The following is a 19,591-nucleotide window of genomic DNA, read 5'->3' as shown; positions in this document are numbered from 1 at the left end:
GGTGTTCTCCGGTGGGCTAGCCTTAGCGTTAGCTTTGGCTGAACGAGTATGCCACCGAGTCGTCACCCACTCGCCCCGCTGTGAGGGCTTTAATGCCGGAGTCAGAGGATGGTTATCTCCACCTGTGGCACCCAGACTGTCCGCTACAGGAATAACGCTGCTCTCACACTCTCTAACCCTCTCTAAAGTCTGGATGCTAACGCTCCTCTAACGCTGATATCTTCTCCATCAGAGTGCTCACTAACACACACCTATCACAAATAAAATTACCACTAATGACGGAGGAGGAATGTCTAAACATCCTGCACTCCACACACTGAACAAGCTGAATATTAGACATAATATCGTACCTGAGTCGGAGTTTAGTTGTTTGGAGCTGAATTCCGTTTGTTGTTTTTAGACAAAGAAACTTGCGCGTTCTCCAAAAAGCACAAAAAAAGGCGAAGCCAAATAGTATGAAAATGTAAAAACTAGTTGCTATTAATATTATTATTGTATAAATGAAAAAGATATGTAATTTAAACGCTGATACAAACGCAAAACTTTCGTGGCAACGATACAAAAACAGGAAGCTTCGTCACCAAGTCTAAGCTGAAAAACCTTTGCCTTAGGTAAAGTATCAGATCTGGGGAACTCATGGACGTAGAGTATTGCAGTGAACTGGTATGTTTAGATGCTGTCTTCCCCACTATTACTGATCACTGATCAGGTTTGTTAACAGTGAAGTGATTGGTTGCTTTACATCTCAGGGAGCCCTTATGTCTGTGTTTCCTTCTGGCTCCTCCCTTTTAGTTATGATGTTCATGTTCCTGCTGCTTTTAAGAAGGCAAGGGTAATTCCCATCCTCAAGAAACCCTGCCTGGACCCATCAGAAGTTAACAACTATCGCCCGGTATCACTTCTCTCTTTTATTTCCAAAATTCTTGAAAGAGCTGTTTATAACCAAATGTCTCTTTATCTCTCACATAACAACCTTAATGATCCCAACCAATCTGGATTCAAATTGGCACATTCCACAGAAACTGCCCTTCTGTCAGTCACTGAGAAGCTAGATCTGCTAAACTGTCATCTGTCCTCATCCTCCTGGACCTGTCAGCTGCATTTGACACAGTAATCCACAAGATTCTCTTATCTATTCTTACAAGCCTTGGAATTTGTGGAACAGCGTGGCAATGGTTGGCTTCTTACCTAGAAGATAGGATATATGAGATAACATGGAGGGGATCTACATCTGCCCCACGTAGGCTCTCTACTGGTGTCCCGCAGGGCTCAGTACTTGGTCCTTTTTTGTTCTCCCTCTATACCCGGTCTCTTGGTAAGGTCATATCATCACATGGATTTTTATACTATTGTTATGCCGATGACACCCAACTCACTCTCTCCTTTCCTCCCTCTGACACTCAGGTTTCCACCCGGATCTCAGCATTGCTGGCAAACATCTCATCCTGGATGGCTGCTCATCAGCTGAAGCTCAATCTGAGTAAAACTGTGTTGTTGTTTATCCCTTGTGACTCACCCCCAGGTCAAGACCTTGTGATATCCCTGGACAACAACCAAATCACTGCCCGCAATCTTGGGGTAACTGTGGACAATCACAGGCTACTTAGGTGCTTGTTCAGTCCCTTGTTATTTCAAGACTAGACTACTGCAACTCACTCCTGGCAGGCCTGCCTCTGTCCACGACTCGTCCTTTGCAACTGATCCAGAATGCAGCTTTAATGCATTTTTAACCTTCCCAAGTTCTTCCACACCACCCCACTTCTCTGCTCCCTGCACTGGCTTCATGTAGCTGCCGGCATCAAATTTAAAACGCTGATGCTTGCCTACAAAGCTAAAAATGACCCAGCACCCACTTACAGCTCTGCTCTAATCACACCACGCACTGCACTACGTTCCCTCCAATCCTCCAGCACTGCTCGCCTCATCCCACCATGTCAGGGATCGAGGGCGGCATTCATTCAGACGCTTTTCTGTTCTGGCACCAAGGTGGTGGGATGAACTTCCTCTAGAAGTCCGTACAGCAGAGACTTTAATTATCTTTAAACGATGACTCAAGACGCATCTGTTTCTCCAGTACTTGGACTAACCCCCCCTTTAAAGCACTTTTTGTAAGTCGCTCTGGAGAAGAGCGTCTGCCAAATGTCTAAATGTAAATGTAAAGGTAAATGATGTTATAGTTAGTCCTGCCAGAGTCCCTGCTTGCATTCTGCACTAAATACACATTCACCTTATACATTGTGTGACTGTGACCATATCTAACTGTTATCCCTGTCTTCTCCTCTCTCCCTGTCTCTCTCACTATATATGTCTCTCCTGAGCTGCCAGTGATGCAGACCCCCTCTGGACCTGTCTAACTCCTCCTGGTGTCCCTCTTCTGGATGGATATCTCGTCACATGGATGCCCCGTGTGGTCTGCCTGGGATGCGTGTGGTGAGTGGGGACAGTTCCACTTTACCATGAAGATGGTCCTGACCTCGGCTGATGCAGACAGCTGTTCTCTGAGGACTCGTGGCTGCAGTTGCTCAAGTTCAAGTAGGCTTTATTGTCACTTCAACCATATACAGTTAGTACACAGTTACCTCATTTCCACTACACTGGTGCTGGTGCCAGGTGCCAGTTCTGGTGCCCGGCCGGTGCTGGACTGGGAACCACCGAGAACCGGCCCGCATTTACACTAGACAGGGGCTCAGCGGGAGCTGCATAACAATACGTCACAGGCCACGCCCACTAAACAGAAATGACCATGGCCGATGTCAGTTGACTGGTTATTCTTCAAACTAGTATGAAAATGTATTTCAGTATCCAAAAGCAGTTTATTCGACGTGTTATAACCGCTGAAAGTCTTTCTTCATCTTTTTTAGCTTATACACTATTTGGTCTGTTGTTCGTGTAAAGCCTGCGACTATTAGTTCTTCTCTTATTTCCTCATACACTTTTTTTCTTAAAGCACTTTCCAATTTCTGCTGAATCTCGGCGAATGTCCAAAATGCCTAGTTAGCTGGCTAGCGGAGACAAGACAGATTGACCTGACAACATAAATTTTAACAACATAAATTAACAAAAACTAACTAGCTAACCTAGAGAGGAAGACTATACTTTTTTAAAAAAAAATTTACAGACAACAGACAACATAAAGTGCATGTGCAAATGTGCAAACAAAAGCAACAAAGTGTCGGTGTGACAAACACAACATGACAATACTTTGTGGTGTCGAGGTGATGAGCTGAGCTAGTGCAGAACCAGTAAACGTTCCTTAAAGTAGCAGCAAGAATTAAGAAGTTAGTGCAAAAAGTAATCCAGTAATGAATTATTGTGCAAAAAAGAGCATTTACAGGGTGGTGTTTACAATAGTTTGGTAGTGTAGGTCAGCGTGTTTGCGCTTGTGTTAATTAGTCAATAGTTACAGGGTTGGAGTTTCCTACAGTCTACCTGAGCCTCCAATAATGAACTGGATTCCATATGAACCATATCCCTTATCACCCAGATGAGGATGGGTTCCCTGTTGAGTCTGGTTCCTCTCAAGGTTTCCTATTACCATCTCAGGGATTTTTTCCCTCAGCACCGTCGCCATCGGCTTGTTCATCAGGGACGATCTGATCATTCTGATTCACACACATTTACATTTCATACAAACTTCCATAATTTTCTTTTGATTGTGTAAAGCTGCTTTGTGACAACAACAATTGTTAAAAGTGCTATACAAATAAAATTGATATGATATGAATTGAATGGAGGGAGCGAGACAGGAGGACAGAGAGAGGGTGAGACAGAAGGACAGAGTGAGAGACAGGAGAAAAGAGAGAGACAAGAGGAAATAAAGAGAGAGACAGGAGGACAGAGAGAGAGAGAAAGAGAGAGAGAGAAAGAGAGACATTTGCCACAAAGTGAAGGACACCATATCACACACACACAAACCTATTCGCACTGATTACTCTCTAGTCCTGTCATTTCTTGTGCCTTATCTCTAAGCTTCGGCAATACAAATGTAAGTATTTGTTACTAATAAAATACCTTTAAATCTTGAATCTTCAGAGAGAGAGAGAGAAACACTTACTTTCCCCGGAGCTTCATGGCGTCTTCAAACCGTCTTTCAGCCATGGCTCGGGTCACGTCTTTAGTCTGAGACATAAATGTGACAAACACAGTGTGTTACAGACGGACTCGCTGAGACCCACACATCAGATACCACTACACAACCACACAACCTGGCTAAACATCACAAACTATTTTTTTAATTCTTATATTATACATCGCTATATTTGCTTCTGGCTTATCCCTTGTAGTTATGATGTAATAGTTAGTCCTGCTGGAGTCCCTGCTTGCATTCTACACTAAATATACATTCACATAATACATTATGTGACTGTGACCAGACCTAACTGATATCTCTCCTATGCACGCTCTCTCTCTTTCTCTCTCTCTGTCTAATAAAAACACTAGAGAAAGATGTGAGTTGTCTAAACAGAAGCTACCTGGAAAAGATGAGGAGTGGAAATATGTCCAGGTGTGTGTATGTGTGCGTAAGCATGCGTGTGTGTAACATGAGGTGATGCTGTGTACCACTTGCACACACTCCATGAGCGGCAGTCTGATGGCCTGATTTCCAGACAGACTGACCACACATGCCGGAGTGTCGGGCGTGGCCTCCAGCAGTGCCATCACCGCCTCCACGCCCATCATGCTGCCCTGAAACCACACACACACAAATACAGGGCTGAGCTACGGAGCACTCTGTGTAGGAATGTGTGTGTAGGAGTGTGAAGGTTAGCGTGTGTAGGAGTGTATTGGTGTGTGTAGGAGTGTGTAGTAGTGTGTATATGAGTGTGTGTAGAAGTGTGTGTAGGAGTGTGTATAGGAGTGTGTAGGTGTGTGTGTAGAAGTGTGTAGGTGTGCATGTATGTGTGTATATAAGTGTGTAGAAGTGTATGTAGGAGTGTGTAGGAGTGTTTAGAGAAGTGTGTAGGTGTGCGTGTAAAAGTGTGTGTACTGTAGGAGTGTGTGTAGGAGTGTGTGTGGGAGTGTGTGTAGGAGTGTGTAAGTGTGTGTAGGAGTGTGTAGGTGTGTGTAAGTGTGTGTATGTGTGCGTGTAGGAGTGTGTAGGCGTGCGTGTAGGAGTGTGTAGGTGTGTGTGTAGGAGTGTGTATAGGGGTGTGTAGAGGTGTGTGTGTAGAAGTGTGTGTAGGAGTGTGTGTAGGAGTGTGCAGGAGTGTATGTGTATGTAGAAGTGTGTGCAGGAGTGTGTGTAGGCGTATGTGTAGGAGTGTGTGTAGGTGTATGTACAGGGGTGTGTGTAGGAGTGTGTAGAAGTGTGTGTAGGAGTGTGTGTAGGTGTATATACAGGAGTGTGTGTAGGAGTGTGTGTAGGTGTATATACAGGAGTGTGTGTAGGAGTGTGTAGGAGTGTGTATAGGAGTGTGTGTGTGTGTGTGTGTGTGTGTGTGTGTAGAAGTGCATAGGAGTGTGCGTAGTAGTGTGTGTAGGTGTGTGCGTAGGAGTGCACAGAAGTGTGTAGGAGTGTGTACCAGGATTCTGTCGAAGGCTGATGGAGTTCCTCCTCTCTGTACATGACCCAGGATAGTGACTCGAGTGTCAAAGCCCAGCTTTTCAGTAACCAACTGCACACAAGCAGAACATAAACTGTGCGAGTGTGTGTGTGTGTTTGTGTGTGTGTGTGTGTGTCTGTGAATGTAATGTGACTCTCACCTGCTTCACCAGGTCACAGGTGATGGGTTTCCCGAAGTGGTCAATCGCTCCCTCTGCCACAATGATGACATTAAGGCGATAACCCAGACTCCTTTGCTAGGGACACATACAGAAATTGAGTGCAACGCAATATATATATATTGGAACCTTGAATTACGAGCATAATTCGTTCCGGAAGCACGTATTCCAAAACTCTCTGAAACCAAACTTAATGGTCCCATAAGAAATATTGGAAACTTAAATTATTTGTTCCATAGCCCCAAAAAATAAATGCATAAAAATAATTAACACAAAATATAAAGTAAAAATAAAAGAAATTAACCTGCACTTTACCTTTAAAAATAGTAAAAATAAATCCAGACAGATAAATGTTTCCGTTTGTGCGTGCAGGCGCTGTGTGTGTGTGTGTGTGTATGAAGCCCCTTGCATTCCAAGAGGTGCGTAGCCGGCACCTCTGATCTGAAGCTAGGACTGTTAAATATTAGATCTCTCGCATCTAAAGCAGTTATAGTTATTGAAATTATCACAGATCAGGGATTTTATATTCTCTGTTTAACTGAAACCTGGATTAAACAGGACGGATATGTAGCTTTAAACGAAGCTAGTCCTCCTGGATACAGCTACATACACCAGCCTCGGTTAACTAATAATTATAAGTTAATTATAGTTAAATAATTATTAATTTACAATGATAATCTGTCTATCGTACAAAAACACGGACACAAATTAAACTCATTTGAAATTCTCTATAGGAACATAACAAGTGTAGCTACAAATATTAAGTCAGCTCAATCAACCCCAATAATCATCATTTACAGACCTGCAGGGCTGTATTCCGAATTTCTTTGTGAATTTGCAGATTTCCTCTCAAACCTAGTTGTTTCTGTTGACAAAGTGTTAATTGCTGGAGATTTTAATATTCATTTTAAGAATTCAGAAGACCCTCTGAGAATGGCATTTATGTCCATACTGGACTCAGTAGGAGTAAATCAGTGTGTAGTAGGACCCACTCATAAAGCAGGTCACACTTTAGATTTAATAATATCTTTCGGGATAAGTATAAGAAATTTATTTACAACTCCGTCTGAAGTTATATTAGATCACTATCTTGTCTCAATTAAAGTGTGTTATAGTGATAATGTATGCGCAGCACCACACTACCGTACTAATCGTACATTCACATCAACTACCACACAGAGTTTCATCAGTAATCTCCCAGAGTTACTTTGATTGAATCACCGTCTGACCCCACAAAACTCGATCAGGCGACTAAATATTTAGACTTGACGTTCTGTTGTACCTTAGATAATGTAGCTCCAGTTAAAAGAAAAATTATTAGAGATAAGAAGCTAACTCCCTGGTGTAACGACCACACACGTACTTTATAACAGACCGCTCGGAAATTAGAGTTGTTAGTATTTCAAATAGCATGGAAGGAGAGCATCCTGAACTATAGAAAGCTCTTAGTGTAGCTAGATCAACATATCTCTCCACTCTTATGGAAAATAACAAAAATAATACTAGACTTTTATTTAATACCGTAGCCAAATTAACCAGAAATAAGACCACTTCAGAAATCTCCACAACAACATTGTGCAATAGTGAGGACTTTATGAACTTTTTTAATAATATAATTGTAAATATCAGGCTTTGAAACCAGACAATGCAATTAATGCAGATGTTAATCTAGCCATGTCAGATCAGAACCTAGAATACTTTACTCCCCTTGAAGAAAATAAACTAATTTTACTCATCTCTTCTGCAAATTCACCAACTGTAATGCTTAACCCCTAGAGGGAATCCCACCCCAGCGCTCCGGAGGAGCGTTTTTAAGGGGGGGGGGTACTGTAATTGTTAACCCCTAGAGGGCGCCAAAGCATCTGGTTTTGTTCTTTTCTGTTTATAGTTTTGTTAGGTTGGACTTCGTGTCCCAGACTGCACCTCGGTCAGGTGACGTAAGGATTCACCTGAACCGAGGTAAAGCCAATTAAGTTTATTATAAATAGCCTGACTGGAGCGCAGTCAGGCGTCGAGCTTTTGTTGTTGTTGCTGTTATTCATATTATGATTTATGTCGGTGTTGATTTTCGTTAAAGGTAAAGCTTCAAACGTGCTCTAAAGAAAAGAGCCAAGGTTTTGTTTGTGTTTTGCCGTGTTAATAAAAGCCTTTATTAAAACGCCAGCTCGCCTCCTGCATTTATGCCACGACCTCGCAGACACCGACTGAGGGATCATGACACCAACCTGTATATTAGATCCTGTACCGACACATTTTCTTAAACAGCAATAACATAACCCCTGTTCAGCCCCTCACTCAGCATTAGGTACGTTCCAAAATCTTTTAAATTAGCAGTTATTAAACCAATTATTAAGAAACCTGACCGCGACCCCTGTCAGCTGTCCAGTTACAGACCAATATCAAACCTCCCCTTTATCTCTAAGATTCTGGAAAAGATAGTAGCAGAGCAGCTATGCTCATATATACATAGAAATAGCATACATGAACTGTATCAGTCAGGATTTAGGCCTGATCACAGCACAGAGACAGCACTCGTTAAAGTAGTAAATGACTGGCCTCTGATCAGGGTTGTGTAACTATGTTTGTATTACTCGACCTCAGTGCAGCTTTTGACACCATTGATCACGCTATTCTTCTTCACAGATTAGAAAATGTAGTAGGAATTAAGGGTACTGCCCTCTCCTGGCTCAGATCCTATCTGACCCATCGTTATCAGTATTCTTCTTTGTCTTTCGGCTGTTCCCTTTCAGGGGTCGCCACAGCGAATCATCTGCCTCCATCTAACCCTATCCTCTGCATCCTCTTCTCTCACACCAACTTCTCTCACACCAACTTCATGTCCTCTCTCACTGCATCCATAAATCTCCTCTTTGGTCTTCCTCTAGACCTCCTGCCTGGCAGTTCCAACCTCAGCATCCTTCTACCGATATATTCACAATCTCTCCTATGAACATGCCCAAACCACCTCAATCTGGCCTCTCTGACTTTATCTCCAAAACATCTAACGTGGGCTGTCCCTCTGATAAACTCATTCTTAATCCTATCCATCCTTGTCACTCCCAAAGAGAACCTCAACATCTTTAGCTCTGCTACCTCCAACTCTGCCTCCTGTCTTTTCTTCAGCGCCACTGTCTCTAAGCCGTAGAGCATCGCTGGTCTCACCACTGTCCTGTACACCTTTCCTTTCATTCTCGCTGATACTCTTTTATCGCACAACACACCTGACACTTTTCTCCACCCATTCCAACCTGCCTGTACCCGCCTCTTCACCTCCTTTCCACACTCCCCGTTGCTCTGGACCGTTGACCCCAAGTACTTAAAATCCTGCACCTTCTTTACCTCTGCTCCCTGTAGCCTCACCGATCCTCCTGGGTCACTCTCATTTACACACATGTATTCCGTCTTGCTTCGGCTAACCTTCATTCCTCTGCTTTCCAGAGCATACCTCCACCTCTCCAAATTTTCCTCCACCTGTTCCCTGCTCTCGCTACAGAGCACAATGTCATCTGCAAACATCATAGTCCATGGGGACTCCTGTCTTACCTCATCTGTCATCCTGTCCATCACCAGAGCAAACAAAAGGGGGCTTAGAGCTGATCCTTGATGCAGACCCACCTCCACCTTAAACTCTTCTGTCACACCTACAGCACATCTTACCACTGTCTTACAGCTCTCATACATGTCCTGCACCACTCTAACATACTTCTCTGCCACTCCAGACTTCCTCATACAATACCACAGCTCCTCTCTTGGCACCCTGTCATACGCTTTCTCTAAATCTAAAAAGACACAATGCAACTCCCTGTTACCTTCTCTGTACTTCTCCGCCAGCATCCTCAAAGCAAAAACTGCATCTGATGTACTCTTTCTAGGCATAAAACCATATTGCTGCTCACAAATGCTTACCTCTGCCCTTAACCTAGCTTCCACTACTCTTTCCCACAGCTTCATTGTCTGGCTCATTAGCTTTATACCTCTATAATTGCCACAGCTTTGCACATCTCCCTTGTTCTTAAAAATTGGCACCAATACACTTCTCCTCCATTCCTCTGGAATCCTCTCACTCTCCAAGATCTTGTTAAACAAACTTGTCAAAAACTCAACTGCCACCTCTCCTAAGCACTTCCATACCTCCACAGGTATGTCATCAGGACCAACAGCCTTTCCACTCTTCATCCTCTTCAACGCCCTTCTCACCTCACTTCTACCAATATTTGCTACTTCCTGTTCCACAACAGTCACCTCTTCTACTCTTTGTTCTCTTTCGTTTTTCCTTATTCATCAACTCCTTAAAGTACTCCTTCCATCTTCCCATCACCCTCCTGGCATCTGTCAGTACATTTCCATCTCTATCTTTAATCACTCTAACCTGCTGCACATCCTTCCCATCTCTATCTCTTTGCCTTGCCAACCTGTACAGATCCCCCTCTCCCTCCTTACTGTCTAGCCTAGCATACAAGTCTTCATATGCTCTTTGTTTGGCCTTTGCCACCTCTACCTTCACCTTACTCTGCATCTCCCTGTACTCCTGTCTACTCTCTTCAGTCCTCTCAGTGTCCCACTTCTTCTTAGCTAGCCTTTTACCCTGTATACACTCCTGGACTTCCTCATTCCACCACCAAGTCTCCTTGTCCACTTTCCCCTTACCTGATGATACACCAAGTACCCTCCTACCTGTCTCCCTGATCACATTGGCTGTAGTTGTCCAGTCAACTGAAAGCACCTCCTGACCACCCATAGCCTGTCTCAACTCCTCCCTAAAGACTTCACAACATTCTTCCTTTCTCAGCTTCCACCACTTTGTCCTCTGCTCTGCCTTTGTCCTCATCGCCTTCCTCACCACCAGGGTTATTTTGCACACCACCATTCTGTGTTGTCTGGCTACACTCTCCCCTACCAACACTTTGCAGTCACTGATCTCTTTCAGGTTACAACGTCGACACAAGATGTAGTCGACCTGAGTGCTTCTGCCTCCACTCTTATATGTCACCCTATGTTCCTGCCTCTTCTGGAAGAAAGTATTTACCACTGCCATTTCCATCCTCTTTGCAAAGTCCACCACCATCTGCCCTTCTACATTCCTGTCCTGAAGACCAAACCTGCCCATCACATTTTCATCACCTCTGTTCCCTACCCCAACATGTCCATTGAAGTCTGCACCAATCACCACTCTCTCACCTCTGGGGATGCTCTGCATCACTTCATCTAACTCACTCCAGAATTTCTCCTTCTCTTTTAACTCACATCCTACCTGTGGGGCATAACCACTAACAACATTAAACATTATCCCTTCAATTTCCAGCTTCAGACTCATCACCCTATCTGATACTCTCTTCACCTCTAGAACATTCCTTACAAACTCCTCTTTTAGTATAACTCCTACTCCATTTCTTTTCCTATCCACACCATGGTAAAACAATTTGAACCCTGATCCTAAGCTTCTAGCCTTGCTACCTTTCCACCTGGTCTCCTGTACACACAGTATATCCACCTTTCTTCTCTGCATCATATCAACTAACTCTCTTCCCTTCCCTGTCATGGTCCCAACATTCAAAGTCCCCACTATCACTCCTAAACTCTTGCCTTTCCTCTTCTCTCTCTGCTTACGAACACGCCTTCCTCCTCTTCTTCTTCGACCAACAGTAGCCCAATTTCCACCAGCACCCTGTAGGTCAACAGCACCAGTGGCGGTCGTTGTTAACCCGGGCCACGACCGATCCGGTATGGGAATTATATTCTTGATTCGCATCATTGATTTGGCAAATGTTTTACGTCGGATGCCCTTCCTGACACAACCCTCTGCATTTATCCAGACTGGGACTGGCACAAGAAGACACTGGATTGCGCCCCCCCGTGGTTGCATTCCATCGTTATCAGTATGTAGACTTTAATGGTGATTATTCTGCATGCTCTCTAGTGTCTCTAGAGTTTGGTGTTCCGCAAGGTTCGGTTTTAGGCCCACTGCTTTTTTCCCTATACATGCTTCCTCTAGGCAACATAATTCATAAACATGGTATTAGTTTTCATTGTTATGCTGACGATACACAGTTATATGTCTCAGCAAAACCAGATGAGAAAAACCAGCTTACTAGTTGAGCAATGTGTGCAGGACATAAGAAATTGGATGCTAATTAACTTCCTTCTGCTTAATCCTAATAAGACAGAAGTTCTAGTCATAGGACCGCATTTAGCAAGAAGTAAGATTTACGATCACACTGTAAGTTTAGATGGCCTTTCTGTTCCATCTTTTTAATTTTTAATAAATTTTGACTTGAAAAGCGAGCAAGTACCGAGTATCATGTGTCATGCTTTTGTTTTGACAAGGAGCGTCAGGTGATCATAACTGAGCCAACGTTTTTTTTTTTTCTCTCTTGTGCTGCAGAATTGTGGCTAATTGTCTCCCCTGCTGGGTCTTGGTGGTGCGCGTCTCTTACTAGTATAATCAACATCCGTGCACGCGTGTACTGTTTACTATAATACCAGTGACCGCACGTGTGTGTGTAAAACCTATTTTATTTTATGTTTGTAAGCGAGTGTGTACAGTGCACGTATATTGTTTCTTACAACTCATGTGTGCAAGCGTGTAAAGCAAAAGAAAGTCTCATTAATTCAATTCAGTTTTATTTGTATAGAGCTTTTAACAATTGTCATTGTCGCAAAGCAGCTTTACACAATCAAAAGAATTATTTAAGTCTGTATGGAATGTAAGTGTGCATGAATCAAGATTAGCAGATTGTCCCTGTTGAGCAAGACGCGGGCGACAGTGGCAAGGAAAAACTCCCTGAGATGGTAATAGGAACAAACCTTGAGAGGAACCAGACTCAACAGGGAACCCATCCTCATTTACCCCATGTCCTGTCATACAGTGACACCTCCCCTTCAGGTATGCCGCTAATGATCCCGGGCTTCTCCTTGTGCTATAAAACACAGCTCGGGGTCTGTCTGTTGGGATGTCTTTGTGGTACCGTGGAGCTTAGTAGCGCACTTGGATTTCACAGGAGGGGGTAGGAGCTGCCTGGAGATGCAAATGCGTGCAAACTGCACGGGAGGGACGTAAGAGGCGCCTGTTAAAGGCTCGCAGGAGTGGCCGGCGAGCGGGGCTATGCAAGAGGAGCGAGAGGAGTCAATGCGAACTGCACAGAAGCTGCTGTCCCAATTTGCCCACTGCCACTGCTCACCACCCTGTGCCATCAGCAGGGCACTGCCAACCAGACCTGCACGTCCATATTCATTCCTCTCCCTTTCTTTTTATCCTCCCTCCTTTAACGCTTTACTTCCCTATTTATCCTAAAAAAATTACCCTTTTTCCCTGTAACACCTCGCCTTGTGTCTGTGCTTCATGGTGCCGTTCGTACAAAAAGTGTCGAACCTGTTACAATATATATTGTAGTGTATGTGTGTGTGTGGGTGTGTGTGTTACATTAGCTAATCTTCTGCAGAGGTGCTCCTCCCAGCCGTCCTCTGGAGGCATTTCCGGAATAAAAACCCAGTCAGCACCGCTCGCCAGGGCAGTTACTAACGCCAAGTACCTACACACACACACACACACACACACACACACACACCAATGCACTGGAAAACCTGAATATTTCCCATGCTATTTCATTTCATGTCCCAAACTGTTTAATGACGGTTTAAATCCAATACCTGCTGTTTTACTGCAGTGTTTAATCTCTTATATAATCATTATCATTATCATTTATTCATTATTAATCAATTATTATTCATTACATCGAGTAACCCCTATATGTCATGTCATGTCGTAACTTGGCCAGCAAATCTCTTCTGAGATTTCTACACTTCACACAGCAACGTGCTGTGTTGATGTATTTGTCTTTGTCTTTATTGTTAAAGAATTAAAATTCATAATAGTTTTAATTTGTTTATAACTGCATGTAGTTGTTGTAGAATGTTTTGGAGAAAGCTGTGTATGAGTATGAATAATAAGCATTAAAGCAATAATAATATCAATAATGTGTGGTACATACCCACAGTGTCGCCCCATCACTTCCAGAATAAAGGCTCTCTGATGACTACAGGCAAAATAAAGCAGGAGTATTTTAGTGTTAATACGTTGGATGATCAGAAAGTCACATCCAGAGGTTAGTCTCTTTATGTTTCTTTTCATGGGAACTAAGAGGAACCACCCGAACCCTGATTCAGCGCTGGACTACGGTCTGAAAGGTTCCAGGTTCAAACCACAAAACCACCAAGTTGAATAAAGGCCCTTAGATAAAAATGTAATTCACTCTGAATAGGGGCATCTGCCAAAAGCTGTAAATGTTAAGAGTGTGTTGGAGTGAAAGAACTGGACCATGGTTTGAACTGGATAAACTGGAGCCTCCTTGGCATGTTGACATAATCCAATAGAGTGTGTGAATGAACACAAATCCACACACACACACACACACACACACACACACACACACATGCTTCAGCACCTAGTATTGCTCATGTAATTTGACCTCAGCTTTAGTTTTTGTTTCAGGTTCAGGGTTTCTGGCTGTATTTCATAAACCTCCTGCATATGGAGTCTTAAGTCTTTACCATGACACTGAGGATCTCACACACACGCGCGCGCACACATGCACACACACACCTGAACCTCAGAGCTCTGTGTAAAGCAAACTGAAATCTTCTCAGCATGATGAAACAGTAAATGCATCAACATACAATGCAAACCCTAAGTATAAGCATAATGTCTGTACTGTGAGCTGGCTGTAGAGTTCATGACTGAGTGCGATCATCCAGACCGTGGCGCTATAGTGCTAAGTTTTACCTTTACTAGAGTTCTTCCAATCCAGCGAGTTCAACATATATTTAGCCCCGCCCACTCCTCATGAGACTGTCAGTAATTAGTTGACTAAAGAGGTGGAGCCTAATACACTCCTACAGCTATAAACCGTAGACTCACACAGACACCTGAAAGGTGGATACAGGACAGGATTCCGAGGTCATATGTAAATAATTGGGCGTGGTTAAATAAAGGAAGGGGTGGGGCTTATGTCTCCTTATATCAAGCTAAGAATCAGATTTCAGCAGGCATGTGAGACTTAGCACTGAGCTGTTGTCATAAACCACTATCTGATGCAATCTCACTTAAATGTTTCTTTTTTTACTCATTACAATGTGACTGCCCATAAAAAAAAAAATTTAGATTGTTAAGATTAATAAATGTTTTCTCATAAATGTGTTATTACTTCATTAAATGGCTTGTTACATGTGAGTCTGCCCCCTGGTGGACACAGACCCTAATTATACACAAATGACATAATAAAAGCACCTGTGTGTGTGTGTGTGGGTGTGTGTGTGCTTATACACACACCTCTGTGCTGTGGTGGTAATGGCGTCCACTACCTCCATGATCCTGTGCAAAGCCGAGTCGGTACCGATGGTCATGTCCGTGCCGCAGAAATCATTATCTATGGAGCCAACCATCCCCACGATGTTCAGGTGAGAGGAACGCTTGGCCTCCTCACCTGTGATCTTACCTGTACACACACACACGTCAACTAAACCCACTGCAGTTTAGAATTCGCCTCTCAGTGTAATATCTCACCTGCTTTGAGGAGGATCTGGAGCAGCTCGCTCCACTCCGAGCGGAACTGATTTGCCCCCGTCAGACTGCCGTCTCCTCCGATTACACACAGGTTGGTAATGCCCAGCTTCACCAGGTTACACGCCGCCTTGGTCCGACCCTCCTTTACACGGAAATCCTGGCAGCGAGCGCTTCCAATCACCGTGCCTCCCTGAGAGGGGGTGAAGTCAGAGAGAGAGGGAGCCAGAGGTGCATACACACACACACACACACACACACACACACACACACACACACACACACAGTCACACCTTATACAGGTGATGCACAGATATAAAAATGAGAAAACTAAGATGTGTGTGTGTGTGTGTCGTTACCAGCTGCAGCATCATGGATACACTCTCCCATGTGGCTGGACAGATGTGGTCTCCTCCGTCCACTAAACCCTGATAACCCTACACACACACACACACACTCAGAAAAATTAGCTGTATTTAGAACTGATAGTGTGTGTGTGTGTGTGTGTGTGTTTCTAATACCTCGTGCACGAAATAGACTTTAGCGCCGGTATAGATGCCGACTCTCACCACAGCTCTAACAGCAGCATTCATCCCTGTAAGAACACACACACACGCACACACACACACACACACACATACACGCACACAAGCGTGTGCACACATGCACACACGCACGATTGACGATTTAGTGTCTGTGATCATATGTAACATAAACCTGTCCACCAGGGGGCAGAATTACATGTAACAAGAAATTTTATGTAAGAGGAGAATACAATGTCTTAACCAATCACACTGGAGTAAAAAATAAACAGCACCCCCTGGGGGCCAATTTGAGACAACAGCTCAGTGCTAAGCCAGTCACATGCCTGCTAAAATCTGATTGGATGCCAGACACCAACTATCAGCTTGATAGGACCTTAGCTCCACTCCTTCTGTTGTATAACCACACCCCATCATTTGCATATGACCTCAGAATCCTGTCAGGACACGTGCCAGGTGTCTGTGAGAGTCCATGGTTTAGAGCTGTAGGAGTGTATTAGGCTCTGCCTTTTTAGATATGATTCATGTTTTTATTGTGTAATGAAAATATAGGTATTAAATGCATTTAACCTACCAATTATGTGAAAGCCCAAAAAAAAAATACAAAACTGAATCAGGTCAGTAGTGTGTGAATAATGTGTGTGTGTGTGTGTGTAAGAATCACACATACTGTAAGGCGGATGTACCAGGCCTCGCCCCCGCACTACCGGATAAACTCCACTACTCAACCAATCAGAATCCACCTGATGCACAGGTTACCATGATGACTACTAGTGTGCCAACACACACACACACACACACACATGCAGGCTAACAGACAGACGTGAGTGTCACATGAGTGCAAAGTGAACCTCAATATCCACCTCTCAACTGCAACCCCGGTTAAGGTCACACGGCTAAATATATCACCCTCTCTGAGAGAGAGAGAGAGAGAGAGACTAGTGTATCCTGGTGATCAGATACCAGATAAGGTCAGAGGTCACACTAAACGTTAATTAAAAGGTCATGCTCAAACCGCACGTCATCATTTCACATTTAAACTTTTTTTTTGCTGCATAAACTCTAACTAATGTAAACACGTGTACACACAACACTGTATAAACACTTTAATGATTTTACTGACTTTATCCGTTACTGATATTTGGAGATAACTACTTCTCATACTGTGAGATTAAACCAACACACTCCTCTAACACACGGTGTTATAAAGATCCTCTAATGATAGACCTGTGACTGAACTACCTGTGGGTGGTTAGCATGATGTGGAGATCACTCAGCATTCCACTGCATATCATACTGTGTATGACTGTGTATGTGACAAATAAAATTTATACACACACAGAGTTTATTTCAGTTTGTCCCATAGACTGTACCAAGAACTGAACAAACCCTCCATGGCATCAGCTGTGGGAGCTCTGGTCATTGCCATCCCGAAGGAACTGATTCCGGCCTAAAGCACAAACTAGCTAGCTTAGATTTAGCTTAGCTAAAATGGTAGGGTGGTTAACATGAAATTATATTCTAACTTATCTGATTGAATCCCTGCATCCGTCCCCTACATGCTGTTCCGCTGACTCCTACTTTACTTAAGGCAGTGGTTCTTAAACATTTTCTGTCGTTCCCCACTTAAGGCGGTGGGCGAATTTTCAAGCCTCACTTGTCAACAAAATGATAATGAAATCGGCCAAGTTTACTCTTTTTTGAAATATCAATTTCTAAACCAATAACATCAAATAACACCAAGTTCAAAACAGATAAAACACACGTGCTATTGTTATAACAGACTTACTTCGTCACTTATCTAGAGCTTTTTTTTTTAAAGAAGTCGAGTGGCTTATTAACGTGACTGGGGTGTGTTGTCTCTAAGTGACTTCCTACATTGTTGGGTCTCATGCTGTCTGCTGCCAGTGGTTTAAAGGGGTCATACGGTCCTACATGCACTTTTTTAAGCTGTTTGGACTGAACCGTGTGTTAGGAGAGTGCGTACACAACCACTCTTTGATGATAAACAGCCGCCCAGTGATTTTCTTTTTATTTATTACAATAACATGCCCCTTCTAAAATCAGGCCAATCTCAAATGGCTGTCGATGTGACGCCACACCACAAGAGGCCGCTCCTACTATAGTTGATTGACACTGGTGTTTTAGCAAAGACCCGCCCCGAGTGAGAAGAAGCTGTCGGCCATTGTTTTTCGCCGCTGGAGCAAAATGTCGCCTAAGCGAGTGTTGTGTACAGTTGTTGGGTGTAATAGCGAACACAGCAGTCGTCATTCACTACCTAGGGTTAGTGACCTAGGGTACCTACCTAGGGTTAGGTATCTGAGCTACTGAGGACGCAGTGGCTGAATTTAGTTTTTAAAGCTAACGTCCCCGCTGATTTACCTAAATGCGTTCATGTTTACGATAATAATTTTTCACCAGACTGCTTTATAAACGCGGGTCAATATAAAGCAGGTTTTACTAGGAAGCTGCTCCTAAAAAACAGATCTGTACTAACGCTTCATGTTCTTGCTTCATCTTCACCAGGCTCAGTGAGTGTGATTTATTTTACTATGACTCTTTGCAGATCGCCTTTTCTAATAATCACGATGAATGCGGAGTGTAAGTTAACTTAAACTCTCATAGAACATGGTTATGGCTTCTTCTCTATGTACATCCGTCTCTATATAATCCCTAATCGCCCGTTTATAATAAACAATGCATTAAGGTGATTGTCTAGTTGCAAACTGTGTACGTAGTTGGAAAACTATATTATGCTTACCTTTGTTACGTTAGATGGTTTATAACAATGTCTGTCGAAGATTAAGAAGTCATGTAAACACATCAGTAAACACATCACGTCCGTATCTCTCTCAGTAAGTTTCTCCGCTTTATGTTGTTGTTGCTCGCGGCAGCGTAACAGCCCGTTAATTCATGCCCATGCAGTGATGAGAAAGACAAGTCGAGTCGATGCATGTCCATTCTTTTAATTTCTGCGTTGTCAGGCGATATTACAAACTTCCGCGTAGGTTCCGTACTTAAATCAAACCAAAAACGACTGAAGAAAACAGGCTCAGGAAAAACACAAACACAAGTGTCTCTCCTCTGCCCCCATCCCCACCATGAATCCAAGCGCAACATACAGTGGTGTGAAGAACTATTTGCCCCCTTCCTGATTTCTTATTCTTTTGCATGTTTGTCACACTTAAATGTTTCTGATCATCAAACACATTTAACTATTAGTCAAAGATAACACAAGTAAACACAAAATGCAGTTTTTAAATGAAGGTTTACGTTATTAAGGGAGAAAAAAAAACTCCAAATCTACATGGCCCTGTGTGAAAAAGTGATTGCCCCCTTGTTAAAAAATAACTTAACTGTGGTTTATCACACCTGAGTTCAATTTCTGTAGTCACCCCCAGGCCTGATTACTGCCACACCTGTTTCAATCAAGAAATCACTTAAATAGGAGCTACCTGACACAGAGAAGTAGACCAAAAGCACCTCAAAAGCTAGACTTCATGCCAAAATCCAAAGAAATTCAGGAACAAATGAGAACAAAAGTAATTGAGATCTATCAGTCTGGTAATAGGACTAACCCTAACCCTCCCCCAAGTGCACATCCTGTAGATGGTTAGATGTAATAAGTGTAATGTTATCTATACTGTACATGCATGTATACTTACAAACACACACACACACACACACACACACACACATACACAAACGTACCCTCACACACACACACACACACGCACATATATATATTCAATTCAATTCAGTTTTATTTGTA

The 19,591-nt window shown here is 43.2% G+C and overlaps 1 protein-coding gene across 2 annotated transcripts in view; it reads right to left on the bottom strand.

The window, feature by feature from the left end:
* Nucleotides 1-19,591, bottom strand: part of pfkmb (phosphofructokinase, muscle b) — an 82,290-nt gene that overhangs the window by 60,755 nt on the left and 1,944 nt on the right. For both annotated transcript variants that reach the window (XM_053497691.1, XM_053497692.1), the window contains exons 2-11: nucleotides 15,799-15,872; nucleotides 15,637-15,714; nucleotides 15,281-15,470; nucleotides 15,047-15,212; nucleotides 13,710-13,754; nucleotides 13,142-13,250; nucleotides 5,704-5,799; nucleotides 5,523-5,615; nucleotides 4,561-4,686; nucleotides 4,055-4,119 (exon numbers count right to left, since the gene is read on the bottom strand). In XM_053497691.1, the coding sequence (XP_053353666.1) occupies nucleotides 4,055-4,119; nucleotides 4,561-4,686; nucleotides 5,523-5,615; nucleotides 5,704-5,799; nucleotides 13,142-13,250; nucleotides 13,710-13,754; nucleotides 15,047-15,212; nucleotides 15,281-15,470; nucleotides 15,637-15,714; nucleotides 15,799-15,872 (1,042 nt within the window). The remainder of the gene's footprint in view (nucleotides 1-4,054; nucleotides 4,120-4,560; nucleotides 4,687-5,522; nucleotides 5,616-5,703; nucleotides 5,800-13,141; nucleotides 13,251-13,709; nucleotides 13,755-15,046; nucleotides 15,213-15,280; nucleotides 15,471-15,636; nucleotides 15,715-15,798; nucleotides 15,873-19,591) is intronic.

This window comes from Clarias gariepinus, chromosome 6, assembly GCF_024256425.1.
Source record: "Clarias gariepinus isolate MV-2021 ecotype Netherlands chromosome 6, CGAR_prim_01v2, whole genome shotgun sequence".
Taxonomy (NCBI): domain Eukaryota; kingdom Metazoa; phylum Chordata; class Actinopteri; order Siluriformes; family Clariidae; genus Clarias; species Clarias gariepinus.
This window is presented reverse-complemented; position numbering and strand designations above follow the sequence as displayed.